The 27,590-nt window shown below is 34.1% G+C and overlaps 2 protein-coding genes across 10 annotated transcripts in view; both read right to left on the reverse strand.

Annotated features, from left to right (window-relative positions):
- Positions 1 to 10,006: 10,006 nt before the first annotated feature.
- LOC124355849 lies at positions 10,007 to 10,798 on the reverse strand. Its single transcript, XM_046807003.1, has one exon. It carries the CDS (start codon positions 10,796 to 10,798, stop codon positions 10,007 to 10,009), a length of 792 nt encoding a protein of 263 aa, XP_046662959.1.
- A 5,717-nt stretch (positions 10,799 to 16,515) lies between these two features.
- Positions 16,516 to 27,590, reverse strand: part of LOC124354891 (aryl hydrocarbon receptor nuclear translocator homolog) — a 145,206-nt gene continuing 134,131 nt past the window's right edge. For 5 of the 9 annotated variants that reach the window (XM_046805677.1, XM_046805676.1, XM_046805674.1 and 2 more), the window contains 4 exons: positions 25,537 to 25,661; positions 22,341 to 22,510; positions 19,513 to 19,654; positions 16,516 to 18,177 (listed from right to left, as the gene is read on the reverse strand). In XM_046805677.1, the coding sequence (XP_046661633.1) occupies positions 17,972 to 18,177; positions 19,513 to 19,654; positions 22,341 to 22,510; positions 25,537 to 25,661 (643 nt within the window). In that variant the 3' untranslated portion in view covers positions 16,516 to 17,971. The remainder of the gene's footprint in view (positions 18,178 to 19,512; positions 19,655 to 22,340; positions 22,511 to 25,536; positions 25,662 to 27,590) is intronic. The other 4 variants (XM_046805678.1, XM_046805673.1, XM_046805672.1 and 1 more) reach the window with 3 other exon arrangements.

The raw sequence follows: 27,590 nt of genomic DNA on the forward strand, positions 1-27,590 counted from the left end.
TTTGCGCCAAACACAAACTGTCAAAGTACGATAAGTTGCCGCCCTTTTGCACCATCATCTGTAGAAGAAAAGACATAGAGAATAATAAATAGGTTAACCATTAATAAAATCATGATAAATATATACGTATGTACAAAAGAAAAAACTTCATATAATCCTTTAATATTTCGACGAATGCCGTTCTGAAAATGGATATAAATATAATGTATACAAACAAAGAATAAAAATAAAGAAATAATGAGGTTTTAGTATCAGCTGAAATGTTCTAATCTAAATTTACAGTATAATGTTTTTTACTCCTTAGTATCCTTGGTATATTATAAGAAATTTTGGGAAGTGGCTTTATATTAAAATTAACATTAGTAAATATAAAGAGGGTGGGTACTTTGGGATTATACCGACCACACCCAGACATGAATCGTTATTTCACATTTCGTTTTCTACTGATTACTAGATTAGCGTAGAACAATATTTCGTCAATATAAAACAGGAATTGTCTTATCGCAAACACCTCCCCATCCTCAGACAGAGGTCAAAGTCGAGCGTCTAGTAGATAACGTGATTGCAGAGTCTCGCCGCCCGTTCAGCTGGTGCATCGCTTTGTTGTACTTCCGTGTTTTACCTCTACATTTCTCCAAACACAAAAATTCAACAAAAACAAACATTTACCAAACTAAACTTTTTATTAAAAAAACACTCAAAACTTGTTTTTATTCTTGATCACATTCCGCCACCCAAAATGCGAGTGCCTCCGGCCATCAGCGCGGGCTTCGGCAGCACCTTCGGTGCTGCCCCGCGCTGATGTCGACGAAAGAAAAACATCCCTCGAGATAGTACCTATCAGTAAAATATCAAATTCTAGAGGGGCTAATCAGAAATATAAATTGAATTGTAATGGAAAGGCAATGATGTACCGTGCAAATCACGTGATGCCGCGCGGCCTGCCGTAATCAGGATTCTCGAGAAAGATAAGATAACAGCGACAACAATACCGATCACAATACCTGGAAATGCTTGTAAGTTTGTAATTTTGTAATTGAAGAGTTGTTTTTTCGTTCTATCATGTTTGTTTCTATAAATTTCTATTTTTGTGTTCTTCATACTGGTGTGGTCGGTATAATCCCAAAGTACCAGAGGGTGTTCTACCAGCTTCAAATTAAATTAAAATATAATATAATATAAACAATTTTGTTGCTTTTTAGTTGTACATTCATAACAAAAAAAAATAGACAATACATTTTGTTAAACATTTATTAGTCTATTTTTAACAGATCGTTTCTTATTTAAACCAAAAGGTAATTTTGACTTAGTGACTAATTGATACGCTTGTTCTAAATTTTCTAATTGAACTTTGGAAGGATCTTCTGGTACTTTACAAATCCTTTTTAATGAGTAACAGTTATTAAATATTTCGTTATGAGTGAATGCGTGTTGTGAAACCAATTTGTCGTCTTTTCTGTAGGATGAAGACCATGTTTATTCATCCTAATATGTAAGGGATTTGTCGTTAAACCAATATAGTCCTTAGGGCAATATTTGTATGACAATATTATATATATTACATGATAAACTACACATTCTTTGATTTATCGTTAATGTTGTTTGAAATTGTATATGTTTTATTAGTTAGTTGTGCTACTTGTAAAGATTTCAGAAGGATTTAGTATTTTGCATGTAGCACAACGCTTGTCCTCGCAAGAATGGCAACCTGCAAATTTTTATTAGCATCTGAATTTAGAATTTAGTTATGCAATAATTTAGATATTACCAGAAGGTTCTTCAGATTAGAGGCTTTACTTTAAACAATTCTCGGAAGGTTTGAAAACGAACTGTTTGTCAAGGGAGATAATTCTAAAATTTTGTAGGCCGATTTTAATATTATTAGCTTTATGTAGCCCCGGAAAATATTGCGTAATCAATTTTGGATCAACTTTATAATTTGTCTTGTTGCTGCCGTTGATTTTATTACTTTTAGACTCGTGAATTTGATTTTTAATAATCTTGGGAGGGTATTTCCTAGCAGTAAATTCTTTAGATAGTGTTTCAATATAATGATGGTAATTCGAGTTGTTTGAACGTTAATGTTTTGCTCGGATTGATAGGCTTTTTGGTATGGACTATTTAGCATTAAAATGTGGACAGGGTGGCAACTGTTATAGTGTAGATAATGCTTGGTATTAGTTTCTTTTACACGGATCTTTGTTTTTAGATAGTCTTGTTGTATAAAAATGTCTAAGTTCTAGGTCTAGATTAACAATGTTTCTGATGCTATAATTTCTTTTGATTTCCCCTATCAATAAAATATACGTATACATAAACTTAAAAAGATTCATTTGATCAATAAGTATCTGCTTTCGTTGCTTTTATTCTGCTACTGGTATAAGGGGAAGAATGGAAAATCAGTGAAGTAAGTTAATTCAACATTTCAAAATAACCGATTATAATAAGCTTTGCATGAGATAAGTCTTGTTGATTTTTGAACCGCAATCTGAGAAATACACACACATGCTCGTTGTGTATACAATCACATTAAAATTACATACACAATTTTAAGGGAACAACCCAGTTTTTGGTACATTAGGTGCAAATATCACAGCTTCGTTCATTGAGGTGACTTTTGCGACATAGTTGAAATAGTATTTCTAATGCGTTAGATGGTTCTAATTCGTTACTTATGCAATCTGCAGTAAACATCCTAATCCTAATAGTATAGGATAAATGCGAGTGCATTTGTTTGTTTTGTTGCCAAACGTAAACTATTCAACCAAGTGTATAGCTATTTTATATGAATATTCTTAGGATCCCTGGTAGGAATATAAACCTATTCTTATTTCAAAAATTCCTTCGGGCTACGCCCCACTGGTCTATAAAGGTGCGAAAAATCCAATTTTGGTCTAAGATTGTGGAATATTAATTAAAAGATCCTGTTAATACAATAAAATTTTTGTGTAAACTTTGTTTTATAACAGAACAACCATATATTTAATTAAATTAATCACGATTATAATTTTGTGTTTCATAATCCAAAAATTAGTTGAAGCCAAACAGCTGTTGACCCTTGTAAACTTTCTTAGATGTTTCAGCTTAAGTATACAAAAGAGGCTAAAACATTTATTTAATTTTTAATACTAGTAGTATAATTCAGATAAGAAAAAGACAAATTGTGACAAATTAAAAACATCTAATGAATTGGAAATACTTGATTTAAAGTTTGTTTTTGTAAATACTTATAAATTACTGTTATAAGACCCACCTTAATGAGGAAAACCTGATGTGAATGTTTGGGTTTAAGAATGTCTAGATTCTCAAGACTAATTGGCTTCCTTCAAATTGTGATGTGGCACTTTTACATTTTCATGCTTCAATGAGCTATTCTTTCCCAGAAAGTCCAAAAATCAAGACTTCTGCAGCTCAAAAGCTATCATAAATGATAACTGGAATGTTGCATAAACTCCCTAAGATCCAACCTTACACCAGGAGTTGATGTTTTTACCGTAGTAGACTTCTCAGCCCTACGTAGAATGAGTTGTCATAATTTGGGATGCTTTTTACATCTTCATGTTGTTTTAGTTTTTAGTCATTGGAGATGTAAATTAACATTCCTTTAGAGGAATATTTTTGCAGTATACCGTATTACGGGGTGAATAGGGACGCCGAGGTGATTAGGGACAAAAACGGAAAAAGTGTTGTTTTATTTTGTTACATACATGTTTTTTATCAAATAGTGGTAAACAAAGTGTCAATAGTTAAGCCATAACATACCCTACGAAAACGTGTCTGAAAAAAACTTTGTTGACATTTATTACTCTATGTTTACAACTTCTGTGTTTTGTTGACTTTTTAGGAATTTGTCATAACCTCAAAAGTTTGTTGTGGTGTGAACCAAGTTGATGTTTCTATGAAACAAGAATAATCTAGCCTTTTTAAATACCTCAAGGTGAGTAAAATAATATAAGTAGAAATAGGATAATAATTTATTATGTTACAAATTTTAAAACAAAAAAAAAGCGTACTTCGAAGAAAAAAGGGGTGAATGGGGACATTGTTTGTGGTAAAAGCCAAGTGATCTAACATAAAACAGTTTGTTGCGTAGGTTACCTTCAATGAAAGAAATTGCTTATTAAATGTTTTTATAATGATATTTATGCAGTCTTAAAGTATATTTTTAAGACTTAGCCTAATCTGTGTCGTTTGATTTCAGATGCCGAGGACTTATAAAAGAGATCCGAGGGCCAAACATCACCGCCCTGTTGATGAAGAAGCCATAAAACGAGCACTAGATGCCGTGGCAAAAGGCATGTCTATTAGAAAAGCTGAAGAGCAGTTTAATATCTCAAAATCAGCGCTGCACCGATACGCAAAAAAAGCATGACGGTAATTATCATATTATCGGCCGGGGCGGAAAAATACGACTTTTGCGTATTTTTCCGCAAAACGGAAAAATACGCAATAATTGACGTATACGCAAATTCCAATAAAACGACTTATTGGAATCGTCCTATATAAAAAAAAGTATAAGGTTTGATGGGGTGGAAATGAGAAATAACGAAGTTCTAGAAAATAAAAATTAAATAACTTTCCAGTAATATCTCCATGTTCTACATCCACGTCTAGCGTCACGTGACCTTTTGTGGCCAATGATTGAACCTCGTGATGACGTCATCGGTTTCGCCGCCATCTTTGCAAACGTAAATGAGAAATAATACAGAAATGAGCAGAATTTTGATAAAAATTAATAATGTTTTTCTTAATTTCGAGAAAAAAATTAATTACGGTGCTCCGGCCATCAGCGCGGGGGGGGGGCTTCGGCAGCATCCTTCGGTGATGTCAATAAAAGAAAAACATCCCTCGAGATAGTACCTATCAGTAAAATATAAAATTCTAGAGGGGCTGATCAAAAATATAAATTGAAATGTAATGCAAAGGCAATTATGTAAAGTTAAAAAACTAAATAAATCATGAAAAACTCAAATATATAGATGGATATTAACAGAGAACACTTACCATTAGTGTGTTGGCGGATATAGCTGAGCAGCAGCAACAAAAAAGTGGTGGAGCCTGGTATGTGGGTGGGGGTACTTTGCCTTAAAAAGGAATTCTGCCAGGTACCCCAACAAAATGGTCAGTCCGGACACCATACCGAGGGATGTTGGCCCTGACATCCCTCCAGTGTCTCTCAATTGTGTTTGTGTGGGCGCCGGTGTTAGGGTCGACAAAGTTTATTGAGTGATTGACCGTTAAGTGCCTAAATCCCTCGTCACCGAGACAATTGTAGGCCCGCCAACAGTCGCTAACAATTTGTGGTACCTGGCAGAACCCATTGTTTGAATTATGTCGAGCAGAGTGTCCCTATCGCGTTGATCTACAGGAACAAGGAAGGACTCTCTGCTCTGCCTTTCTATTCCCCCAAAAACCCACTGTCCCTGAATATTTTCTGCCGCGATTGTACTTTCTCTTTCCAAATTTTGCCTCGTCAATTTCAACGACTGTCAAAGGTCCGCCAATTTTCTTCGACGGTCGTTGAAATGTGATGAAAAGTACACTTCGCGGCAGAAAGAATACCAGTCCACCACACAATTTGAAGAAACGCCAAACTCCAAGGAAATGTATCGTTGTCTCGGAGGCTTGAGGTGAAGCAACGTGGTTCACCAAACCAAAATAGGTCTCTAAATCTAGTCGCGTTCTTTCGAAAAATGAACCTGCCCGAGCAGATTTTTTAAAATTGCAACATTTAAAACTTTTTTTTTTACTACTTTTCCTAATTTGTCTATCACAACGAAACAACAAAGTCTCCCGGTTTAAAAAACACCACTCGACCGCACGACGAACAAATACACTCATTTTTAAAAATACCATGTTCAATTAAAAAAGAGATAATTTCGTTTCGGTTAAAACGTAAGCTCTTTACGTGCCCTACCAAACACTCCGACACACACAATTCACTAGGGTTGGTTGAACTAGTGGATGGTTGATTCATCATTCTAAAACGCACTGACTCAATCCGACCTACTGAACACGATATCTTGTGTAGAACTGACCTATGCCCCGGACAACTCAGATAACAGGTATGCTATCAGGCTGCTATCAGTCCCGCCGCAGATAATATTCAAGTAAACAGATTATCCAGACACAGCACACAAACTGAACATTAAAACATTAGAAACTTTACCACTTATCAATATACCCCCTAAAATCATGTTATTTGTCATTTGCACCCCATAGTTACTATATATATTTTTTTGTTCAGGAGGGTGAGCAGAATACGTTGGTAACGTCAAATTCGTGATTTGCCGCCCCGGCGTTTAATCTTACTGGTACCCCCCGAGTTGACTTTTAAAAAGAAAGGGGGACAGACCGCGTTGGACTCAAAGTTAGAGCAAGAAATCAGTGCTAGCCTATCTAAGTGTGGTGAATGGGGTTATCCTCTGAGTACATTTGATGTCCGGTGTTTTGTTAAGTATCATTTGGATAGAGAAGGGAAGAATGTATCAAAACTTAAAAATAACTTTCCTGGTGCAGACTGGGCTGATGGGTTTTTATCAAGACACAAGGCCATTCTGTCCCAAAGAATGTGCCAAAACATTAAAAGAAGTAGAGCGAAATTATCTCCAAAAGTAATCAATGACTATTTTGATGAGTTGAAGGACACTGTTACAGATGTTCCTCCTGATATGATAATCAATTATGATGAGACTGCGTTGTCCGATGACCCAGGCCGTCGCAAACTAATTTTTAAAAGGGGTTGTAAATACCCTGAGCGAGTTATGAACGAAAGTAAGAGCAATGTGTCTGTGATGTTTGCTGCCACTGCTTCTGGCAAAATGCTGGCTCCTTACATAATTTATAAAGCCACTAACTTGTACGATTTATGGTGCCAAGGTGGACCTCCAGGATGCTTTTACAACCGCACCAAGTCAGGTTGGATTGACGGAAACACATTTTTAGATTGGTTTCAGAGAGTTGTCATCCCGTACTGTCGCAGATCAAATGGGAAAAAAGTTGTAATAGGTGACAAACTAAGTTCACATTTGTCACCGGTTGTTATTCGGCTAAGTGAACAAAACAACATCCAGTTTGTTTTTCTGCCGGCTAATTCAACCCATTTGACGCAGCCCCTGGATATAGCACTGTTCGGTCCCATGAAAAAATGCTGGCGTAATGTTATGGAAGAAGCAAAATTTCATGAAAGGAATAGCAATGCCTTTGATAAGAGATATTTTCCATCTCATGTGAGGAAAGCCCTACAAAAACTAGAGCCTAACTTACAGAAAGACATCATTGCAGGTTTTGACAAGGCAGGAATTTTTCCTCTTAACCGAAAACGTGTGTTGGACCGGCTGCCCCCTGAGCTGTGTGAGGATGAAGATGTTGATGGCAGTCAGGCTAATAGCAGCACTAGTGTAAATGACAGTTTAACAACTTTCTTGAAAGAGATGCGTTATGGTGATGGGAGTGAAAAACAAGCAGTAGGCCGAAAAAAGAAACTGAGCATTCCGGCTGGCCGCAGCGTCACTCTTGCAGATTTTGATGACCCTGACGAGGAAGAAACAGAAAATGAAAGATCTGAAAACGCAGATGTACCAGACAATCAAGAATTTTCTAATTATGATTCTAATGAAGAAGGTTTTGATATGGAAAAGAGCGATGAAGAGCGTTCTGCAGATTTAGCGGAGTGCATCAGTGAAGGAGACTGGGTGAAAGTGAGATTTACGTATGATAATGGGGTAAAGGTTTTTATTGGGAAGGTTTTAGTAATCGAAGATGCAGAATTTATTGGGACATTCCTTCGGCAGTCCAGTAAATGTGACAATATTTTTTATTTTCCCAATGTGCCTGATGAGTTCCCATTTAACAAGGATGACGTTTTGGCAGTTTTAAAACCGCCACACTCACAGAGGGGACGGTATATTTTTGAATCCGACCCCCTAAAGTAGGCCAAAACAAATGTAAAAAGTGTGTCTTCATAAATTTTATTATTTTATGTAGGCCTATTTAAAAACCATTGAAATGTAAGTAGCCTACTGTAAAACTTTGTTACTTTACAAATAATAAAAACTTTGTACTTTGCAACGATTTTCAAAATCATTTATCCTTATTTATGACAATATGTTTACAAAATAATGGTTAACAGAATATCAAATCATGTTTAATAACTAAAATGGAATAAAACAAAACATAATAAGTGTCCCTATACACTCCACAGTAACACCCAATAGGCATTTTAATGTAAAATAAATAGGTGTCCCTATTGACCCCAACCCTGGGGTGAATAGGGACAGTATTAATAAAATAAATATAAAAATCGGTGTTACTGATTGAGAAAAGAGAGGGGTGTGATTAGATGCCTAGACATTAGTACCAACTATTAACCATGTGAGTTATGTCAGATGTCATTTGGATGTTAAAATATTGTTAAATAACTTTAAAAACTGTCCCTATTCACCCCGTATTACGGTACTGCACTCATAAAAGCTCTTAACATAACATTTCAAATAGTTATAAATAAAATAGTCTAAAGTGTCATTTACCCAAATTGAGAACAGGTATTCCTAATCTGGGGTATAATCTTAAATAGCAAGTAAACATAAAAATAAAAAAACCTCTTTAGACTTTTCAAAACTGACGACGAATTTTATTTGTGGTCTAGGCAATTTATTTACAGCTAAAGCTTGTTATATTTTTAGTTTCTAGTTAATCTACTGGCCTACTAGTTTACACAGCCTATGAACTGCACTTTAAATCCAATTAAGTTGGTCTAAAATAGAGACCTTAGCTTGAAGTTCTGTTACTTTAGTTACAATGTTTAGATTTTAATGAGACTTGGGAGTTTAGTACAGCCTGAGCTTTATTTTTTATCAAAACTTATGTAATAATATTTTAGTTTTGTCAAATATATTTAGTTTCTTAGGAAATATTATTGTAACTTTTATGAGTTAGTTACTAATCTTTTGTCAATTTCTAAATAAAATTCATCTCTTCTATTGAAAAATTGTTATTTTTTGCCATTAAATTGGTAAATGTACTAAGAAATTAACCGTGTACTCTCAAAGGAAAGTCTAAAACATCTTCATCTCAAAACTGTTTGTTTAGTAAGCTTAACACAATCTGTGTGTTTATACGAGTCAGCCATCTGTTAATTACAGTATTGCCAGTCTGCAAAATAAAATTATTCCGTTCTCATTACTTTTTAGACTATAGAAATAAAGTTCTGATTGAATAGTACTGATATCTCGTGAGAAAACAGTAAACAACTTGGTGAGATCATCTCGTCAAAATAGGTTAATAGTTTAAAAGAAATAAATTGTTTTGAAAAAAACTCAAACTGAAAGCATTTGCAATAACGAGGCAGTTTATTTATTCTTATTACTTTAAGTGTACAGCAATATTTAATTTAATGAACTCAGTACTAAGTTTTACCAGTGGGGTGTGGTAACCATAGTCTTTTTTTATCAATTAATTCTTTTTTAAACACTATTATTAGTCTATAAGTGTTGTTAAGCATACAGGACTACAATGAGCGCCATAGATGAAGTCCGTCGGATGGAGCTTGTACATGACCACTTCTTGAACCAGCCATAATCATCCCGCGGTGTCACCAAGTTGCTTCTTAGCTTTGACGCACAATCAATACCAACCAAGCCTGAGTAGTCACATGTGACCCATCAACATTCTTACATTTTGACAGAAGTCGTTGAGAACAGCATGTGATTGTTAAATTCAACTGTTATTGAATACAGTTAAATTGCTGTAAAATTGTTATTTTTATATTTATATTTTTATTATTTCAACGGCATAACCATTTCAACAAGTAAGTACTGTAATGTAATGTGTAACAATAAATAGATAAATATTATAACAATAACAAAGAAAGATGCTTAACAAGAACGATGCAAAACAAGAAATGAACTATTACGTAGGTAACAGTTTTGAAAAACAATAATAAAATAAAAGACTGAGACACAACACAGGCAGGGTAGGTGTAGAGAGGAGCCATTAATAATAACAGCTACAGTGATGCAAGCTGGCTTTTGATTGCAGATTTGGATGCGATAAAGATGTCGAGGGTGGATGGAATGTTGTTCCCTAGCCGCTGAATCCTCAGCATTGGGCCATTTGCTGCATAAGAGGAGGAAGCTGCGACCTTGGTGAAAGAATTCATGGCTCTGGTTCCAAATGATGCCTTGAAGTTGATTTTTTCTAGAAGGTCAGGGCAGTCCAACTCAGCGTTGATCAAACGGTAGAGAAACATCACATCCTGAATACAGTGTCTAGAACTGAGTGATGGTATGTTCAGGAAAGTAGCAATATCTTGTATGGGGACCTCTGTGTATCTATAATCAACAAGAACCCCAACAAGTCGCAAGAAACGTCTCTGTATCTTCTCAATATCATCCACAAGGTAGTGTTGGTGCGGTGACCAAACGACGCTGCAGTACTCGAGATGGGGTCTGACATGTGCATAGTACAAAATCTTCAATGAGTGAATGTCGTTAAAGGGCTTGGTGAGTCTCAGTATCAAGCCCAAGTTGCGAGCAGCCATATTGCATATATTTCTGATGTGAAGTTCCCAAGATAGATTAGATGATAAAGTCACACCAAGATCCTTGACAGATAAGCTTCTATGAAGTGCATGACCTCTGATTGAGTAGGTGTGTAAGACTGGAGACTTATTGCGGTTGAAAGTGATGCAGCTGGACTTGTTAAAGTTGACAGTCATTGAGTTAGCTTGAGACCATACATCTACTTGTGTGAGATCGTTCTGAAGGAGTACAGCATCTTCAGCGGTGCAAATCTTCATGTAAAGCTTCAAATCATCTGCAAAGAGAAGATGTTTGCAGCGAAGACGAGATGTGACATCATTTATGTATACAGTAGGTTAAATAATGAAGGGCCTAGGTGAGAACCCTGAGGTACACCAGACGTAGCAACAAATTCTTTTGAGATGTGAGATCTGTATCGCACTTGAAGGATTCTGTGTTGAAGGTAACTCTCAAGCCAACGGAGAAAGGTTCCTTTGAACCCATATGCTTCCAGCTTCCTTATTAGAATGGTGTGGGACACTCGATCAAACGCCTTGGTGAAATCCAGCTCTATAGTATCAACTTGTTGCCTGAGCGTTAGTGCGTCAATTATGTAATCCTGAAATAGGACAAGGTTTGTCACAGGAGATCTGCCAGATGTGAAGCCGTGCTGGTGAATGTTGAGGTGAGCTTTTATTTTGAATTGAATAAGGTTGAGGACAAGTTTCTCAAATACCTTTGCAAAGACGGATAATATTGCAATAGGACGATAGTTTGTGACTGATTCTTTTAGCCCTTTCTTGTAGATTGGTACAATATGGCTCCTCTTTAGGGCTCTGGGAAAAATGCCAGTACTAAGAGATCGATTAAACAGTGTAGTTAGTGGTGGTGATAGCAGATCAGCACAATATTTAGCAGCAGCTGGAGTGATGGAATCAGGTCCAGGCCCTTTGGTTACATCAAGGCTGAGAAGAGCACTATGAACTTCGCCAAGAGCGACTGAGCATGAAGAGAAGACATTGACGGAATAAAAGTCAAATGAAGGTAGGGGGACATCGTCTTGAACAAAAACAGAAGAGAAATTGTCTGCAAACATATCAGCTATAGTATTGCCATCCGTTGAGGATTTACATAGGATTTGAGGATAAGACATAGCAGACGGAGAAGCTTCTGCACTGTTGGTCATATTCTTCACAAAACTCCAGAAAGCCTTAGGGTTTGAGCGCAGTGTGTCCTGCACGTGTGTAATGTACTGGGAGAAACAAAATCTTGACAGTTGTTTGCAGTCCCTCCGAACTTTAGAGAATTTATGGTAAGTAATAGGGTTTAGTGTTTCTTTGTATTCCCTATGTAACGTTTTCTTCAGTATGGTAAGTGACATCAGTTCAAAGGTGTACCATTTGGGAAAAGAAGAATTCCCAAAACGCTTAAGTGGCGAGTTATTAATAATGCAGCTGCCAACACCTACGCAAAGAGATTCAAAAGAATCATTTAAGTCCGTGTTGGAAATAAGCAAATCCAGGTTCATCTCTGCTAAATCCCTGCGAACATTCTGAAGATTACATCGTTTTAAGTTTTGCTGACTATATGAGGAAAAAGAATACTTGGCAGAATAAGGTAGAGTTACATTAAGAGAAGGGTGGTGGACGTCTTCAGTTAGTAATCCATCGAGTTCACGAGATACAGAACAGGGCATGGAAGATAATACAAGATCCAGAATTGCTCCTCTTGAGTTTCTAACATTGTTGATCTGTTGAAGAGAAAACATTTCAGACATACTGATAACTATTTGGGCGGATGTGGAGTTTAATGAAGAAGCAGGTGAGGTCCAGTCTGCAGAAATCTCTGTCCTTCCTATACACATTATAATTGAGGAAGCCAAGTTCACTTGTTAAGATGGTAGGGGTTAAGTTAGTTTCCGTAAGAATGATTATGTCATGTATGCATGAGGCTATGGATTGTTGTAATTCAACAAGTTTTGTTCTAATACCATTTAAATTTTGATAAAGTAGCTGTAGATTGGTTATGCTGTTTTGGTTTCTCAGTTTTTTGGCTTTTGTACAATTTTGGGTGTACCGTTAACAAACTTAATAGTGAGATCAGTCTCGCCCTTCTGAATTCGATCCTCCAGAGATTTACACAGCTTATTCAAGTGGTTATGCTCCTGCAGTGTTCGATCATGGGAAACACTGATATTAGACAAAGCTGGGTCGATAGTTGCGGGATTGACCTGAGAAAACTTCTTAAAGAAATCAATAGCCAAATGGGGGCTAGGAAGTATTATCTTGATAGGGCGAGGTTTGTCGTCCTTACGAGTTTTGCCAAGTCGGAAGAATTGTAGATCATTACCTTGCATATCAACTGAATCAAAGATTTTTAGCAAGAGTTCACGATCATGGCCCTTCTTGTTTGGCAGTGTGGCCATGCTTTCTGGAATATTATGGATTATAACATTGGACTGTCTTGAAGAGCGGTCCATAATTTCAGAATATATATCATCAGTTGAGCAATTTTTAGAACCCTTGATATCCTCTAGATCAGATTTAAGTGTGCAACGTCCTGTTCCACAACAGATAATCGAGGCTCAATTTGGGAAAATGACTGATGAACCCTTGCAACCTCGGCGGAAAGCTCAGAAATTTTGTTAGAAATAGAAATTAAATCCAATTTTGTAGCAAGGGAGTCCAGTTTTTTGCTTATAGTGCTTAGTATAAAACTTTCCAGTTGGTTGGTGCCATTACAGTCAGCTCGCCTGCAGATCCATTTGAGATTCTCGTTGGTTCGGGGGTTAGCTAATCTTGAATATTCAGTGTTGGACAATTTGGCACATTCCATGGCATGGAAAAATCTTTGGCATTTGCCCTCGCATTGAATGCTTTTATCTTCATGTAGAATTGGAATAATGCAGACGGGGCAAACATATTATTTATTCATTGCGATTGGCAATAAGGGCTTTGTCAAGGGCATCTACTAACACAGGGGCAATTAGTAACACATTAGAAAGGTTATTTGTTGTGATTGAAAAAGTAAAAAATTATTAGTTATATCATACTTACTATAACATTCAAATGATAAGAACCACAAAAATAACTCAGGCATGCTGCTTTACACAACTTAAACCAACTTTTCTGCTATATTCTATTACGTGAGTAACCGTAATCCTAACCTACAAGTACTAATTGTTTTCTTGTCCAAAGTCTTGTTATATAATGTAGTCTCTTCTTGGAACTTTATTTGTTCAGTATAAACCTCAACTCTGAATCTTAGAAGACTCATAAAATTGTGTTAGAGTATTTGAGGCAATATATAAGTATCATGTATTATACAGGATGAGGCAATCAAAACTTATCAATTTGTTTTATTGTTCTTTGTGTTGTTGTTATTGTTGTTAAATTGCTGTTATTTTCAATACATATTTTGAAAATAGTGCATGATGAAAGGACAACATACAATAAAACTACAAGTTAGAATTATTGAGCAACAAATAGTTCCCGAGTACATGTGTGTGCAGGTAGGACAAAGTTAAATTTGTATGTAGCTTGCGTTAACAAAGAGTATGACTTCTCTCATACAAGCCTCTTCATGAGATAATGAAGGTGGATTACAATTAAACTATCTAGTGTTAATGGTTATATAATATGACAGAAAAAATATAAAACAAATCAATTTCTTTACTTATTGTAAATAAAAACACATTAAAAACAACTTTTTAAAATTCATTTGTTTAAGCATGTGTTTTTACAAAAATGTGGAAAAGTCAATAACTCTCTTTTATACTGACTGTTGCAATAACTAAATCCTGTTGTATATATTTTCTGGATATATTACATATTTATTGTGCTAGAACAAAGTATAATTTATAATCTTCAGAAATACATTCTTGATACAAATATATACTAGTACTTAAATAAATATCTGCAACATTTAATATATTCTGTAATAATTGAAAGTGAAATGTACTGGCTAAACTCAACCTCTACTGTATATCATTAAAAGAGAAAATTGAGTGTAGGGAAATTATACCTACGGTTATATTGAAAACTGATGCTTAAAAATTACATTTCGAGGATTGAAATTTAATCAGTTCTTAAAAGCGAATTAGCAAAACAAATGTGTTCTTGGATATTGTGAATGTTTGAGGACAATCAAAGAAAGAAAGGTATATGACAAAAAGTACAAATCTTTACGTGAATATTTAATACTCAAATCTTACATACTGAATTAAAAAGGGTGTTTTATGTGTGTTCAATGAGTGTTTGTACTTTGTAATACCCATATGTCACAGGAAATACATACTATAAACAGGATTTTCAAAGTTATTAAGTTTACCGACTAGATGCCGATCAAAAGAATTCCTTTTTAGTAAATTTTATGCACAACTTTAAGATAAATATATATTTTTTTTATTTTAGTGAAAAGTTTTCTCTTTTTTATGTATCTTAAACCAGGAAAGAATGGTCATCAAAATACGGGAAGAATGACTTTTAGTGTTTATACTTTTTAAACTAAAATTCTCAACACCAAATCGATCCCATGTTTTAAATTATATTCTCAAAATTAAACATTAGGCGTATAAAAATATTATTGGCAGCGTATGCTAAGGTAGCACCGAAGATGCTACCCTAATTGCTAGAGGCATTCTAATCAGATCTTCTGGAATTTTCATTCTCTTACCTGAAGGTAATATTTTTAAGCATATATTTCGTTTCTCATCATCATTATTGGGCAGCGCCTAACTTGCATTGATAACTAATAGATTGAGAATTTGTAATTTTAAAGGTATAAACATTGAAGAAGCCATTTCCCCTTCATTTGGATGGTAATCTTTCCTGTATCTGGATTTAAATCATTGATCGATTACATATATTTATTATCATTATTTATTTACTTTTATATTATGAGCGGTTTCAAATGAAATATTCTGATACAATACAAAAAATTAGTAACTAAGACACATTAACTAAGGAATGTGTCAATATTCCTGAATGAATCGAAAAATTTAGATAATAATAGTTAGTATAAGATATTGAATTGATTTTATCCTAGATTCATTATTACTGAACAAATTAAAAATATAACGATCAAAACACACTGATTTTAGTGTGCTGCCAAAACATCACAGTTGATTACTCAGTCCTTATGTTCTAATATGTATTAACATTGTGCCCGCATTAATGGGTTTTCAATAGATTTTGACAGTATTCACCATCTGTTCAATGCGACAACCATACGCTCCTCTACAATTGAGTATTACCCAAAAGACTTCTTCGTTGGTACTTGGTATAGTGCATTTTGTGAGCTTACTGGCAAGGTTCCATAACTGAGGATTTCCTTCAATTTTTCCGACTCCAGAATGTTTTACCAATTGGGGAGTAAATTAATTGGTCTGTCATACCGTCCGAGGTGAAGTTTAATTAGAGGTCTGTTTAACCTTATACATCTCAATTTTGAGGTACAATAAGTCTGTACTTTATTAAACATAACTGTCTTATATTCTTCACTAGTTAGGTGTGTGAAATGTTAAAGATGTATTTTGGTTTGTTAGTAATGTATTCTGAATATCTGAGAGGGTTTTGATCAGGAGTCAGTTTACTTAAAAATTGGGTTTTGTATTAATTTATCCAAAATCTTATAAAATAACCTATAATAGTGTTTATTAATTATGTACATAAGAAAAATAAAGCAATAAAGAATCAAGCACTTCTTGAAAATATGTACTCCATTAGTCATTTATACTATCTTAAAAATTATGATTTTATCTGCTTTAATTATGACAGAGTTGAATTCCAAACCAGGAGATGGATAATTCTTTTACAATTAAAACTTTGCAAAAATCAACATAGTGTGGTGTTGGAAATAATCAAAAGGAAAGTGTTGACATTATAAGTTGTAAAATGTGTACAGCAAATGTTTTTTATTATATAAGTATGTATGCATATATATATATAGCTGTTTATTTTAAGGAAGGTGTATTAAGGAAATAAAAACAACAGTGTACATATTCACAATTAAACTGTATGAAAAATAAAACCATCAGTTACAATACATTATACATAAATAAGACATTTTACAATGAACCCAATCGCACAACAATGTTGCAACTAATTATGGACCTATAATGACATCAGAAGGTCAAAATAGTAAAGGAAATTTATTCTCCTTTAAGATTTTTTTTAGATTTGTTAACTTAAACAAAATAAATTACAGGATTCCCAACATACTGTGATTTTAAAAGCTGTACGAATAATTTAAAATTTACAAAATATAATACTTTACTTCGTACTATAAAATACCACTTAGATATTGCATACTGAAAAATAACAATTCTGAACTGGCATAACACAGTGTAGAGTTAAGATGTAAATTTTAATACATACATTTTCCAAACTAAATTTCACTGTATAGATCACAGATATTACATCATTTCAAGCACCAATCAAATTTTATTTTGTTCTATGCATAAAAGCCAAACTAAAATAATATTGCAATTTGACAACAATATTGAAAATGCTATGGAAACAGTCAGTTACTCTAGTTAAATGAGTTTTCTGTGCATTCAATTTGTGATAAAATCACAGTAGATTTTTTCACAAGAAAACCAATACATTAAATAGGTATTTTATCAATACATACCTAATATTTACGTTTACTTCTAAAATTAACTCTCTTGATAAAAATCCAAAATGCACCATAGATAGCTCTGTAAAGAAATGTTTAAAACTCATTTAGTATTCTCAAATCTGCAAAATTGTAAGCCACTAGCCAAAATCACATAGCAACTAACTGATACTAAAGCCAAAATATTGGTACAAAAATATAAATAATAAAATACACAATGCAAACAAATTTACAGTGATCATCTAAAATTGTTAAGTTTTAACAACTGATTGTTATGTATCTTCAGTATTCTTGATTTCTTACAATTACCAAAAAATATTATTGCGATTTGAAAACATAAATTTTTGTGACTGTTCTTTTAACATCTGAAAGGTTACTACATAAATATTTATCTAGGTTCAGCTACAAGCCAATATTGTGCGATATAGGCGAGTCGATAAATAACGCTGGCACTGACAAATCGAAAAATAACTCTATTCCTAAACCTACTTACTTGCTGGATGACAGTTATTATACAAAATTATAGCTCACACACTGACAACAGATTTACAAAATATCATCTTAATAGAAAACTAAAATTAACATTAACTGTAGACGGTGACAGACAAGGTCGTCCTATACGCTAGAATTACACTAGAACAGCAACTAATAAAGTATCAAAAAACGACAGTCGTATCACTGGTATTCCCGCCACTTGATACGTTCGGTATCAAAACGCGTCCTCGTTCAACATGCTTCTGATATGAGAAACGTTTCACAGCGTGCGAACATTGCAACATTCAAATTGGAGAAAAGTCTAAACTGTACAAGTCAAAGTGCTAAAGTGGCATGGTTCACTCAAAGGAAGTGTTGAACATGTTGAGATCCTCGAAGGAAGTGGCGGCACCCTGGTCCAACATCTGCATCATCATATCAGACAACTCGTGGGGCTGAGGCGGGTTACCTGGCGGACCTGCTGAGTTGGGCCCACCGCCCCCCGACCCACTAGAACCTGGTCCAGACTCTGATGTCTGGTTGGCACCTTGCCACGACCACATACCTGGTCACAAATATAAAAATATAATACAAATAAATAAAACTCCAATAAATATTCTTAAGTGATTGATTTATTACAAAAACTGGAGAAGACTGTAATTTACAAAGATTCAAATTCTTAAAGATTTATTATAATATGTCAAACTATTGCAAAGTCATGCCTAATTAAGAACAATAAAAAGAATTAGTTAACTGATGAGTACTTGGGTGAACAAGACCCTCTCGGGTCCTTAATATAGCATTGTGATATGGAATAATACATTAATATTTGTAACTAGAATAATAAATCTGAACATCTTATAAATGTCTTTGTGAGCAACAGACTTAGTGAAATTTATTCAGAGAATTTATTGTTTAATTATTATTTTAATATTAAGTTCCATTTAAACATAAAATCATATTTGTTTGGTTTCTTTTTTTATGCAAAATAAAACAGCTTTTAAATATATATCCTCTAAAAACTATATTAGAATGACATGTCTGAGTCTTACTCTATGTAATATAAAAAGAAATTACGCAAGATAATTAACCCTCTGACTAACCATCAACTAAAATGTTGTAGAAGTGTTATGTTTAATTTCACCCTATACTAAACTATCTATTAAAATATTAAGCTTCAAAAATATATTACCTGCGTGTTTCTAATTTATTAATCTGAACTAAAATATCAATAACAGGTACTTATAACTCAAAGAAATGTTGCTGACCAGTAAAGGGTAAGACTATATATAATTAATAAAATAAATTATATAAAACTGTTTTTCATAGTTGATACAGATCTGGCATTGATATAGTATTTCGATCTTCAAACCAACAAGAACTGAAAATGTTCGACAAATATTGTATATCACTCAAAGAACAGAATTTATCAGTAACTTGTCCTTACACTTCGTTAAGTCAAGTAGTCATTAAAGCATCCAAACTTTGCTTACATCTTTAACTGTTTACTTGTGAGTCATTGTTTTTCTATAGATTATCCAAATCTATTATTGTGTTAATTGTGCGATATAATGGATTCTTTTAATGAATGACTAAGTCAAGACAATAAAAAAACTATCATTTATTGACATCTAAAAAGTCAAATGCAAGAAAAAGATTATTTCTATATATTAAGGACAAAAAAATCAGGACAAAGTTTTGATCTGATATAAACACGCTCTTAATCTTACTTTTTTTAAATTTTGACATTAAAATTAAACATATATATTTAAAAAATTTGTCAGTTTTTGTATAAAATTTATTTTCAGAGCCCTACTATCCATACAATATTAACAGAATCCATCAACATAATCAAATATAAGTATAATGCTGTCAATGGCTATATATATCTCTAACTGACCTGGAGTAGGGGGAGCGGGAGCAGTGTGGTATGGTGCGGGTGCGGCTCCACGGGCTCCACCACTGAGCTGAGTGTATGTCGGCCCTGTGGGGCTCTGAGATGGGCTCAGCTGGCTGTACTGGTATCCCTCAGTTACTGGCTGCTACACACAACATACGATATAGAACATATTAAATTATATAAATTTAACTACTGACATATTTTCATTCATAAAACATATTTCTAGCCCAATAACTCAATTTTGATTTTGGACTGAATATTTCATAACCATCATAATGATGAAAATAAGCAAATTTATTATTACACTATAGACGTAATTATACACAGTTGATGGTACCAAACGTATTTAGGGTAATTGAGAATTCAGATTAGGTAGACCCCAATTAAAACTTACTTCCTATTAGTTGGCATTGATATATATAGGAACTGAGCAGCATCATAATCACACACGTACTTGCCTACTACACTACAGCAAGTTTCAGTGTTCTGCATAGTCTTAGAACGTAATCAACCCCCAACGGAAACCAAGCTATAAGGATAATAGTAAGCTGTATATAACATACTATACCAGTACATGCAGGGAAACATTGCTACAGCTAATGAAGTCTGGCATTCACTTATCTTTATTTCACTACCGTAACACTCACGGATGACATTTTTGTAGTTAGACAGTATGATTTATATGCTGTAGGAATATATGAAACAATTCATAAAAGGTTTTACTGATTTAAGACAAATTGAGATTAATACCAATAATGACTAGATTTAAAAAAATTTAATTTTTATATGTAACTTATAAAAAAATTAGCTATAGATAATTGCACGATAGGTAAACACACCTCTGGTGTATTTACAATGATAAGCCACATAAAAAGTGGAAATTATATAAATACAAAATAAGAATTGTATTTCAAAAACAATTGTCCAAAATATTTATTTATACTTTCATATTGTGAATGCTTCAGTTCATTTATTTCTCATTAATCTATAAGAAACAATGTTATTGAACTGCATTTGAATAATTAGTTACAGGACATGGGTACTCGATCCTTATATGGTACTAAGAATTGAAGCAAAAAATTGTGTTTTCTAAAAATATCATTAATATAGTAATAATCCCTTATATTGTTTTTACAAGCTTTTATTTATTCACACAACCTTATACATTAAACATAATGAGTAGTTCAGTTTCAAAACTTTTTTTTATTTTGAGTTATGACCGCCAATTTGTTCTTGGGTTAATATGCATATTTGGTGCAAAATTAGGCTGCAAAGCACGTTCCTGTTAAAATCAAACACAAATAACAAGTAATGCTTCGAAAGCCATTTAGTGCAGTGTGCATACTGTTGCAGAACTCGTATCTGACTCAAAGCTGTAACAGAACTCGTTATGTTTCTATGGAGCTTGAATACTGTTCTAGGAATATTTTTGCAAACAACGTTATGTTCATGTGAAAAATGTAGTATAGTACTGATGAAACAAATAAGTTTATTATAACGTCAATGCCATGTATTTTATTAAACTGCATTGTTTTTAATATGAGATTGACACACCTGTATTCCACCTGCATTAACAAAAAAAAACATGTGTGAAATCTTTTGATTTTGCTGAGAAGCAAACATTGAAAAATAACCTAAGTTTGTCTTTTGTTCTTTGAGGCTGTTTATTTGAACAAACAATGAATGTCTTAACAGTAGAAGTGGGAAATGGTCGTAAGAAAAGGAAGAATGTTACAGAATGGAAAAGATCTAAAGATAAAAAAAAATGAGGTACGCATAGTTCTGTCATTTGATTGTTCAGTTTATTTTTTAGACCTAGACCTATGATAAACCTCAGTTGATTAACAAAATCTGTACTGTTCCTGTATCTTATCAATTTTTAGAAAAATTTCTTTGGTGCATGTAACAAGTTTTGAAATTGGACTACTCAATATGGTAAAAGTGTTACACAGTAGATATGCAGGCCATTTAATTTTTAAGCTCAGAAAAAAACAAAACTGCTTGATAAGTTGTACTAAAATTTAGAGTCTAGGTTAGATTCTAAAAATTCTTCCTCTTTTTTCAATTTGGAAAATATATAAGAGATATGTGGGATTTATAACCGAAATTAAACTATGAGTTTAATTTCTGAATTAATTTAGTGATAAGAAGTGTTCGGAAGTGTGAACCAACCAGATGGTCACAATGAACATTGGATTTAGTGCTTGATACTTGTTATTTCCTGTGAACTAAGGAATAAAAATTTACATATAGCTGAAAGCTCATTTGCTATTAAGATCAGTGAGGTAATATTATTTATTTTACTGTATAAATAAATCACCTTATCTCTTGAATATTCTTGAACAAAAATTGATTTGACAACACTTTCAGGAAAACCGCTTGGACAAATATTATTATGCAGACTTCTAAAAAATTTTATACAGTTAATATAAACTAAATTTGTTGGGTCTCTAGCTAATCCTAATAACTTCAGAGTTTTTCAACCTGACATAAAAGTAAAATATATCTTTTCCTCATCCAGTAATGGATAAAAACATAAAAGTGTAGAAACATAAGTTTTTATTTCAAATATTTTTTGTACAGAAAATATGTTTCATGTGAATTATTTTTTGTTTACCTCATGATAAAATATTAAGATATTTTGTGGCCTGGAGACAAAAATAAATAAATTATGTACTTTTGGGTATCATGACTTACTTACTTATTCATAGTACAGATTTGTAATTATTCCGGTTAAATAACCTGGAGTTTGTATCAGTTGTTTGAAACAGTTTATATCAATCAGAAACAAAATACAACTAAAAAACAAATGTCCGGCAATGTTCTACCTGTCGCAGGGTGGTCCAGGCAGACTGAGTTGTAGGTGGGCTGGTTGTGGTCTTGGAGATACGACTTAGCACTGAGCCCTGGCCCGGTGAGTTATAGCTGATGGGGCTAGCTGTTGCCTCGTAGCTGCTGTACACATTCTGGTTGCTTCCTGGCCGCCCTCCCTGGTTACCTGTCACATGGTGGAATGTATAATAGGGATGCAGAGAACTGATGGGGCTAGCCGTAGCCTCAAAGCTGCTGTACACATTCTGGTTGCTTCCTGGCCGCCCCCCCTGGTTACCTGTCAAACGGTGGAATGTATAATAGGGATGCAGAGAACTGATGGGTCTAGCCGTAGCCTCAAAGCTGCTGTACACATTCTGGTTGCTTCCTGGCCGCCCCCCTGGTTACCTGTCACATGGTGGAATGTATAATAGGGATGCAGAGAACTGATGGGTCTAGCCCGTAGCCTCAAAGCTGCTGTACACATTCTGGTTGCTTCCTGGCCGCCCTCCCTGGTTACCTGTCACATGGTGGAATGTATAATAGGGATGCAGAGAACTGATGGGCTAGCCGTAGCCTCAAAGCTGCTGTACACATTCTGGTTGCTTCCTGGCCGCCCCCCCTGGTTACCTGTCACATGGTGGAATGTATAATAGGGATGCAGAGAACTGATGGGTCTAGCCGTAGCCTCAAAGCTGCTGTACACATTCTGGTTGCTTCCTGGCCGCCCTCCCTGGTTACCTGTCACATGGTGGAATGTATAATAGGGATGCAGAGAACTGATGGGTCTAGCCCTAGCCTCATAGCTGCTGTACACATTCTGGTTGCTTCCTGGCCGCCCTCCCTGGTTACCTGTCAAACATGGTGGAATGTATAATAGGGATGCAGAGAACTGATGGGAACTAGCCCTAGCCTCATAGCTGCTGTACACATTCTGGTTGCTTCCTGGCCGCCCTCCCTGGTTACCTGTCACATGGTGGAATGTATAATAGGGATGCAGAGAACTGATGGGTCTAGCCCTAGCCTCATAGCTGCTGTACACATTCTGGTTGCTTCCTGGCCGCCCTCCCTGGTTACCTGTCACATGGTGGAATGTATAATAGGGATGCAGAGAACTGATGGGGCTAGCCGTAGCCTCAAAGCTGCTGTACACATTCTGGTTGCTTCCTGGCCGCCCTCCCTGGTTACCTGTCACATGGTGGAATGTATAATAGGGATGCAGAGAACTGATGGGTCTAGCCCTAGCCTCATAGCTGCTGTACACATTCTGGTTGCTTCCTGGCCGCCCTCCCTGGTTACCTGTCACACGGTAAAATATATAATAGGGATGTAGAGAACTGATGTAACTAACAGGACTAGCCGTTGTGTCATAGCTGATATACATATTATGGTTTGCTTCCTAGCTGCATACACCTTTTACTTGTTACATGTAAAGTATAATATGGATGAAACAAATTTATTGTTCTATCACTAAAAATAATTACTGAATATCTGTTTAAAGTGAATTACCACTTTTCTTATAAGATATGTATGATTACAAACATAATCATTTATGTGAAAGTGGGTAATTCTCTTTAACACGTTAATTGTTGCTCACGCAATAGTGAGTGCTGCATGTTAAAACTACTCAAGATCACTCAATATAGAGCTGCAGTTAAAGTCTTCAAGTGGTAATTTGTTCACAAATGTAAGAAGGTTGAAACCACTAACCACATCATGAACAAACATCTCATAAATCCAGTAATTTTACCACAGTTGGAATTAACATTTTATAGGACATATATACTTGTGGATTGTATAGAACAGGGACTTTGCATTTACTAACTCAAATTGTGGTATACATGATCAAATATCTGAGGAGGCTTACAGGAGCCAGCTTTTAATCATTGTCTGGACATTTTAAACTTCACTATATCTTGTGACATTCAATGGAAATCTGTCCTAATCATACACAGAGGGTGCAAAAACCTGATAAAAATAAATCAGGAACCATGGTAAAAAGTGAAAAGGAAGTGCATGGTACAGTGGTAAAAAGAGACAACCTGAGTTCACTACCTCCTCATTATATATAGAGGAAAAATGCAATACAAAACAATTATTCAATCTAGGCCCATGCCCATATAATCAACTTTTTGTCTTGTGCAAGTCATCATTAAAACAATACACAGCTATATTGATGCCCGAAGAAGAGTGCGTCAAAAGATGTTGAATATCTTCTGCATGCGAGTAAAGAGAACACAATGACAGATCATTTTCAAGATTAATAGTGAATAAAATTAATATAATTGGATCCAAACATGAACCTCGAGGGACACCCACAGCTTTTGAACGTACATTAGAGTAACATTCTTTTATTTTCATTACCTTTGTCCATTCTTTTAAACAAATGCATTTCATAACCATATCACCTAACTTTTAAATTGTAATTTAGCTAGCAACAACAAATAAAAGTCATCATTTTGCTAAACAGCTTTAATAAAGACTATGAGCTGATCGACCACCACATTCTTGAAAATACTGAAGAAGTGCAGTAAAATTGATATATATATATATATATATATATATATATATATATAAAATTGATAGTGGGATACCAAGAGAGGGTTTTTAAATTTTGGGTATGGGTGTAATGACACCCCGCTTCCAAGCTGTAGGAAAGTAGCCTGACATAACTGATAAAATTAACAAAGTGTGTAGTAGCTCCTACACAAAATCGACTCTTTCCTTTAACTATTTGGATGGAGATTCCAAGTAAGGTAATACATGGCTCAATGGACCTCTCTTCTAGACTTCTAATTTTGGTAAAATATTTATTATACAAAAGTAAGTGCTTGTTTTATATGGCTAGGAATGGTTTTGGTACCAAGTAACAAATATTTGGTTAAATTTTCATAACTCAATCTATTATAACTACAGCAAACTTTACAAATGTAATGTTTCTAACCAATAACCCCTCTAACTAAACAAAAATGTCCATGCATTTTAACAATATACAACTTAGTTAAAATTAACATTGGTTAGTTTATGGTACTTTTAACTATTAAATAGTGCTTTAGTAAAATTTGATCTATTCATGGCCAGATTCTCAGATTGTCTAAAAATTAATCTTTCACGATTGAAAATGGATACTAACTAAAAAGTGATGTATTACTATCAAACCTAACTTTACTAGGGTAGAATAATCAATGACAATATATTGACACCAATACATACAATTACCGTGTATATGCTGTGGGATGTGAGAGTAAACATCTCTGCGCTGAAGACTGTAATCGATGCCAGGCTGGTAGGGGATCTGTTCAGCTTCTCCAGATGGGTCCCCAGCAGAGTGTAGTGACCTGTAAACAATTACATTATCAGTAATAAATTATTTATTACAGATTTAAAAATATTTATTGTTGTTACAGTACCCTAAATGCATTATGTTCTTAAATTTGTTTAAGTGTGTATCAATATTATCTTCCTATACAACAAGGATTCTATTCACCATAGACAGGGCTTGCAGTGACCCAAACGTCATCCCCAGAAATAATTCTTATTTTGCAGAAGATTCATAACAAAGATGACTGTTTTCAAATTATTCCTCTTATATTCTTATTGCACACCTTTTTATGTGATTTTCCAATTTAATTGGTCATCTAAACTAATACCTTAACTGTAATGTTCTACATTCGTGACTTAATTAAACCTTAAACTTATACTATATACTTTTTTAAAGTTTTAGAAGCAAACCAAGTTTTGTACATTTTATAAGCTCTAACACTTAAACAAAATTTATCATATTTTCCAAAATTAGTTTTATGTCCTATGCAAACTGACCATTTGACTGTTTTAAACCACAAATTACTTTTAAATACATGTAATTTACAATATATCAAGCTCTACAATGACTTACGCCATCTCTTAAGTCAAAGACTGACACGGCTAAGTTTAGACAGTAATTGAAATCCTCATTGCTGAATAGAAAATACTATTTTATTCTCTACTTTTCAATCTGAATTTTGAATCTATTACTAGACATAAAATAGAAAGGCTTCAATATATTCTTGGCTGATAGCTGAACAGTAGTACTCAAATTACTAAAATGTCTTTTGTGTGCGAAAAATCATACATACAAAATCAAATTAACAAATTATTTTAGTCTTGTTAATTATATGGTATTTGGTTAGTTATTTCTATTTCTTATGTACATGTTTGTGCATTGCCATGTGTCTCCTGCTCTACGATAAACAAACAGACGATCGCTAATTTTTGTTTGTCTTGTAATTTCTTTACTAAATATGTCCTATACAAAATATATATGTTTACACCCTAATATTTTTTTATCATAGCTATGGCTGGTTTGAAATTTGTTGAAATTTAAACATATAGATAAAAAATATATTCTATAAGTAATACAAATATATGTCCATAATTTTTGCAAGTAAACTGCATATTTTCTTGAATCCCATTTTATAATCTGCCCCCCGATCCCCTCCCACCCTCTACACTATTACTTTGATTGATACAATATAGATAACAAGAGTATGTAAATGATAAACCTGACTGTTTGATGTAATTTTGTTTGTTAAATTTTTCAGTTTTACATTTTCTCCACTCAAATAATTTGGAACTACTGAATATCTATTTAGTTATGGTCTTAACTCAAATATAATAATAATAATCCATCATATTATGAAACTAAAAGGTAACGGATATGATTTAGTTCTTAACCCATATAAGATTTTAGGTTTTGGACAATACCTTCCTTTACAAAGACAAGAGAAGGTTTGATGTAATACTTAGTGTATGGTATTAAATTTGCAACAAACTTTTTTGTGGGCAAAAGAAGGCATGTAACAAATTACGCTAAATATACTTCAAGTAGTTTAATAAAAATCATTTATAGTTGTCTTTTTCAGTTTGGTTTATGACATAAAGAGTCTCCATCTTGGTCAACATTCCCAGAAATCCTAAGGAGGAAGATCTTGCTGCTAGCACAGCAGTCATCACATTGTTTGGAACAAACAAGTCCTTCAGCCATGGATATGGAGCCCATTTTTTGGGGGAAACGTAAAACAGACTTTATACATGGGAGGGAGAAATAACAGGGTAATCATGTATAAAATATCACATCTTACTGAAATTGTGTTTGTTTAGAAGATTGAGAAGATTATTAATATATGACACTGCAAGTTTTCATAAACATATCTGAAAACTACATTATAAGTAGATTTATGAGCTAGGAAGAAAATAAACTCAAATCAATGCTAATTGATAATTGCTGC

This window comes from Homalodisca vitripennis, chromosome 2 (genome assembly GCF_021130785.1).
Source record: "Homalodisca vitripennis isolate AUS2020 chromosome 2, UT_GWSS_2.1, whole genome shotgun sequence".
Taxonomy (NCBI): domain Eukaryota; kingdom Metazoa; phylum Arthropoda; class Insecta; order Hemiptera; family Cicadellidae; genus Homalodisca; species Homalodisca vitripennis.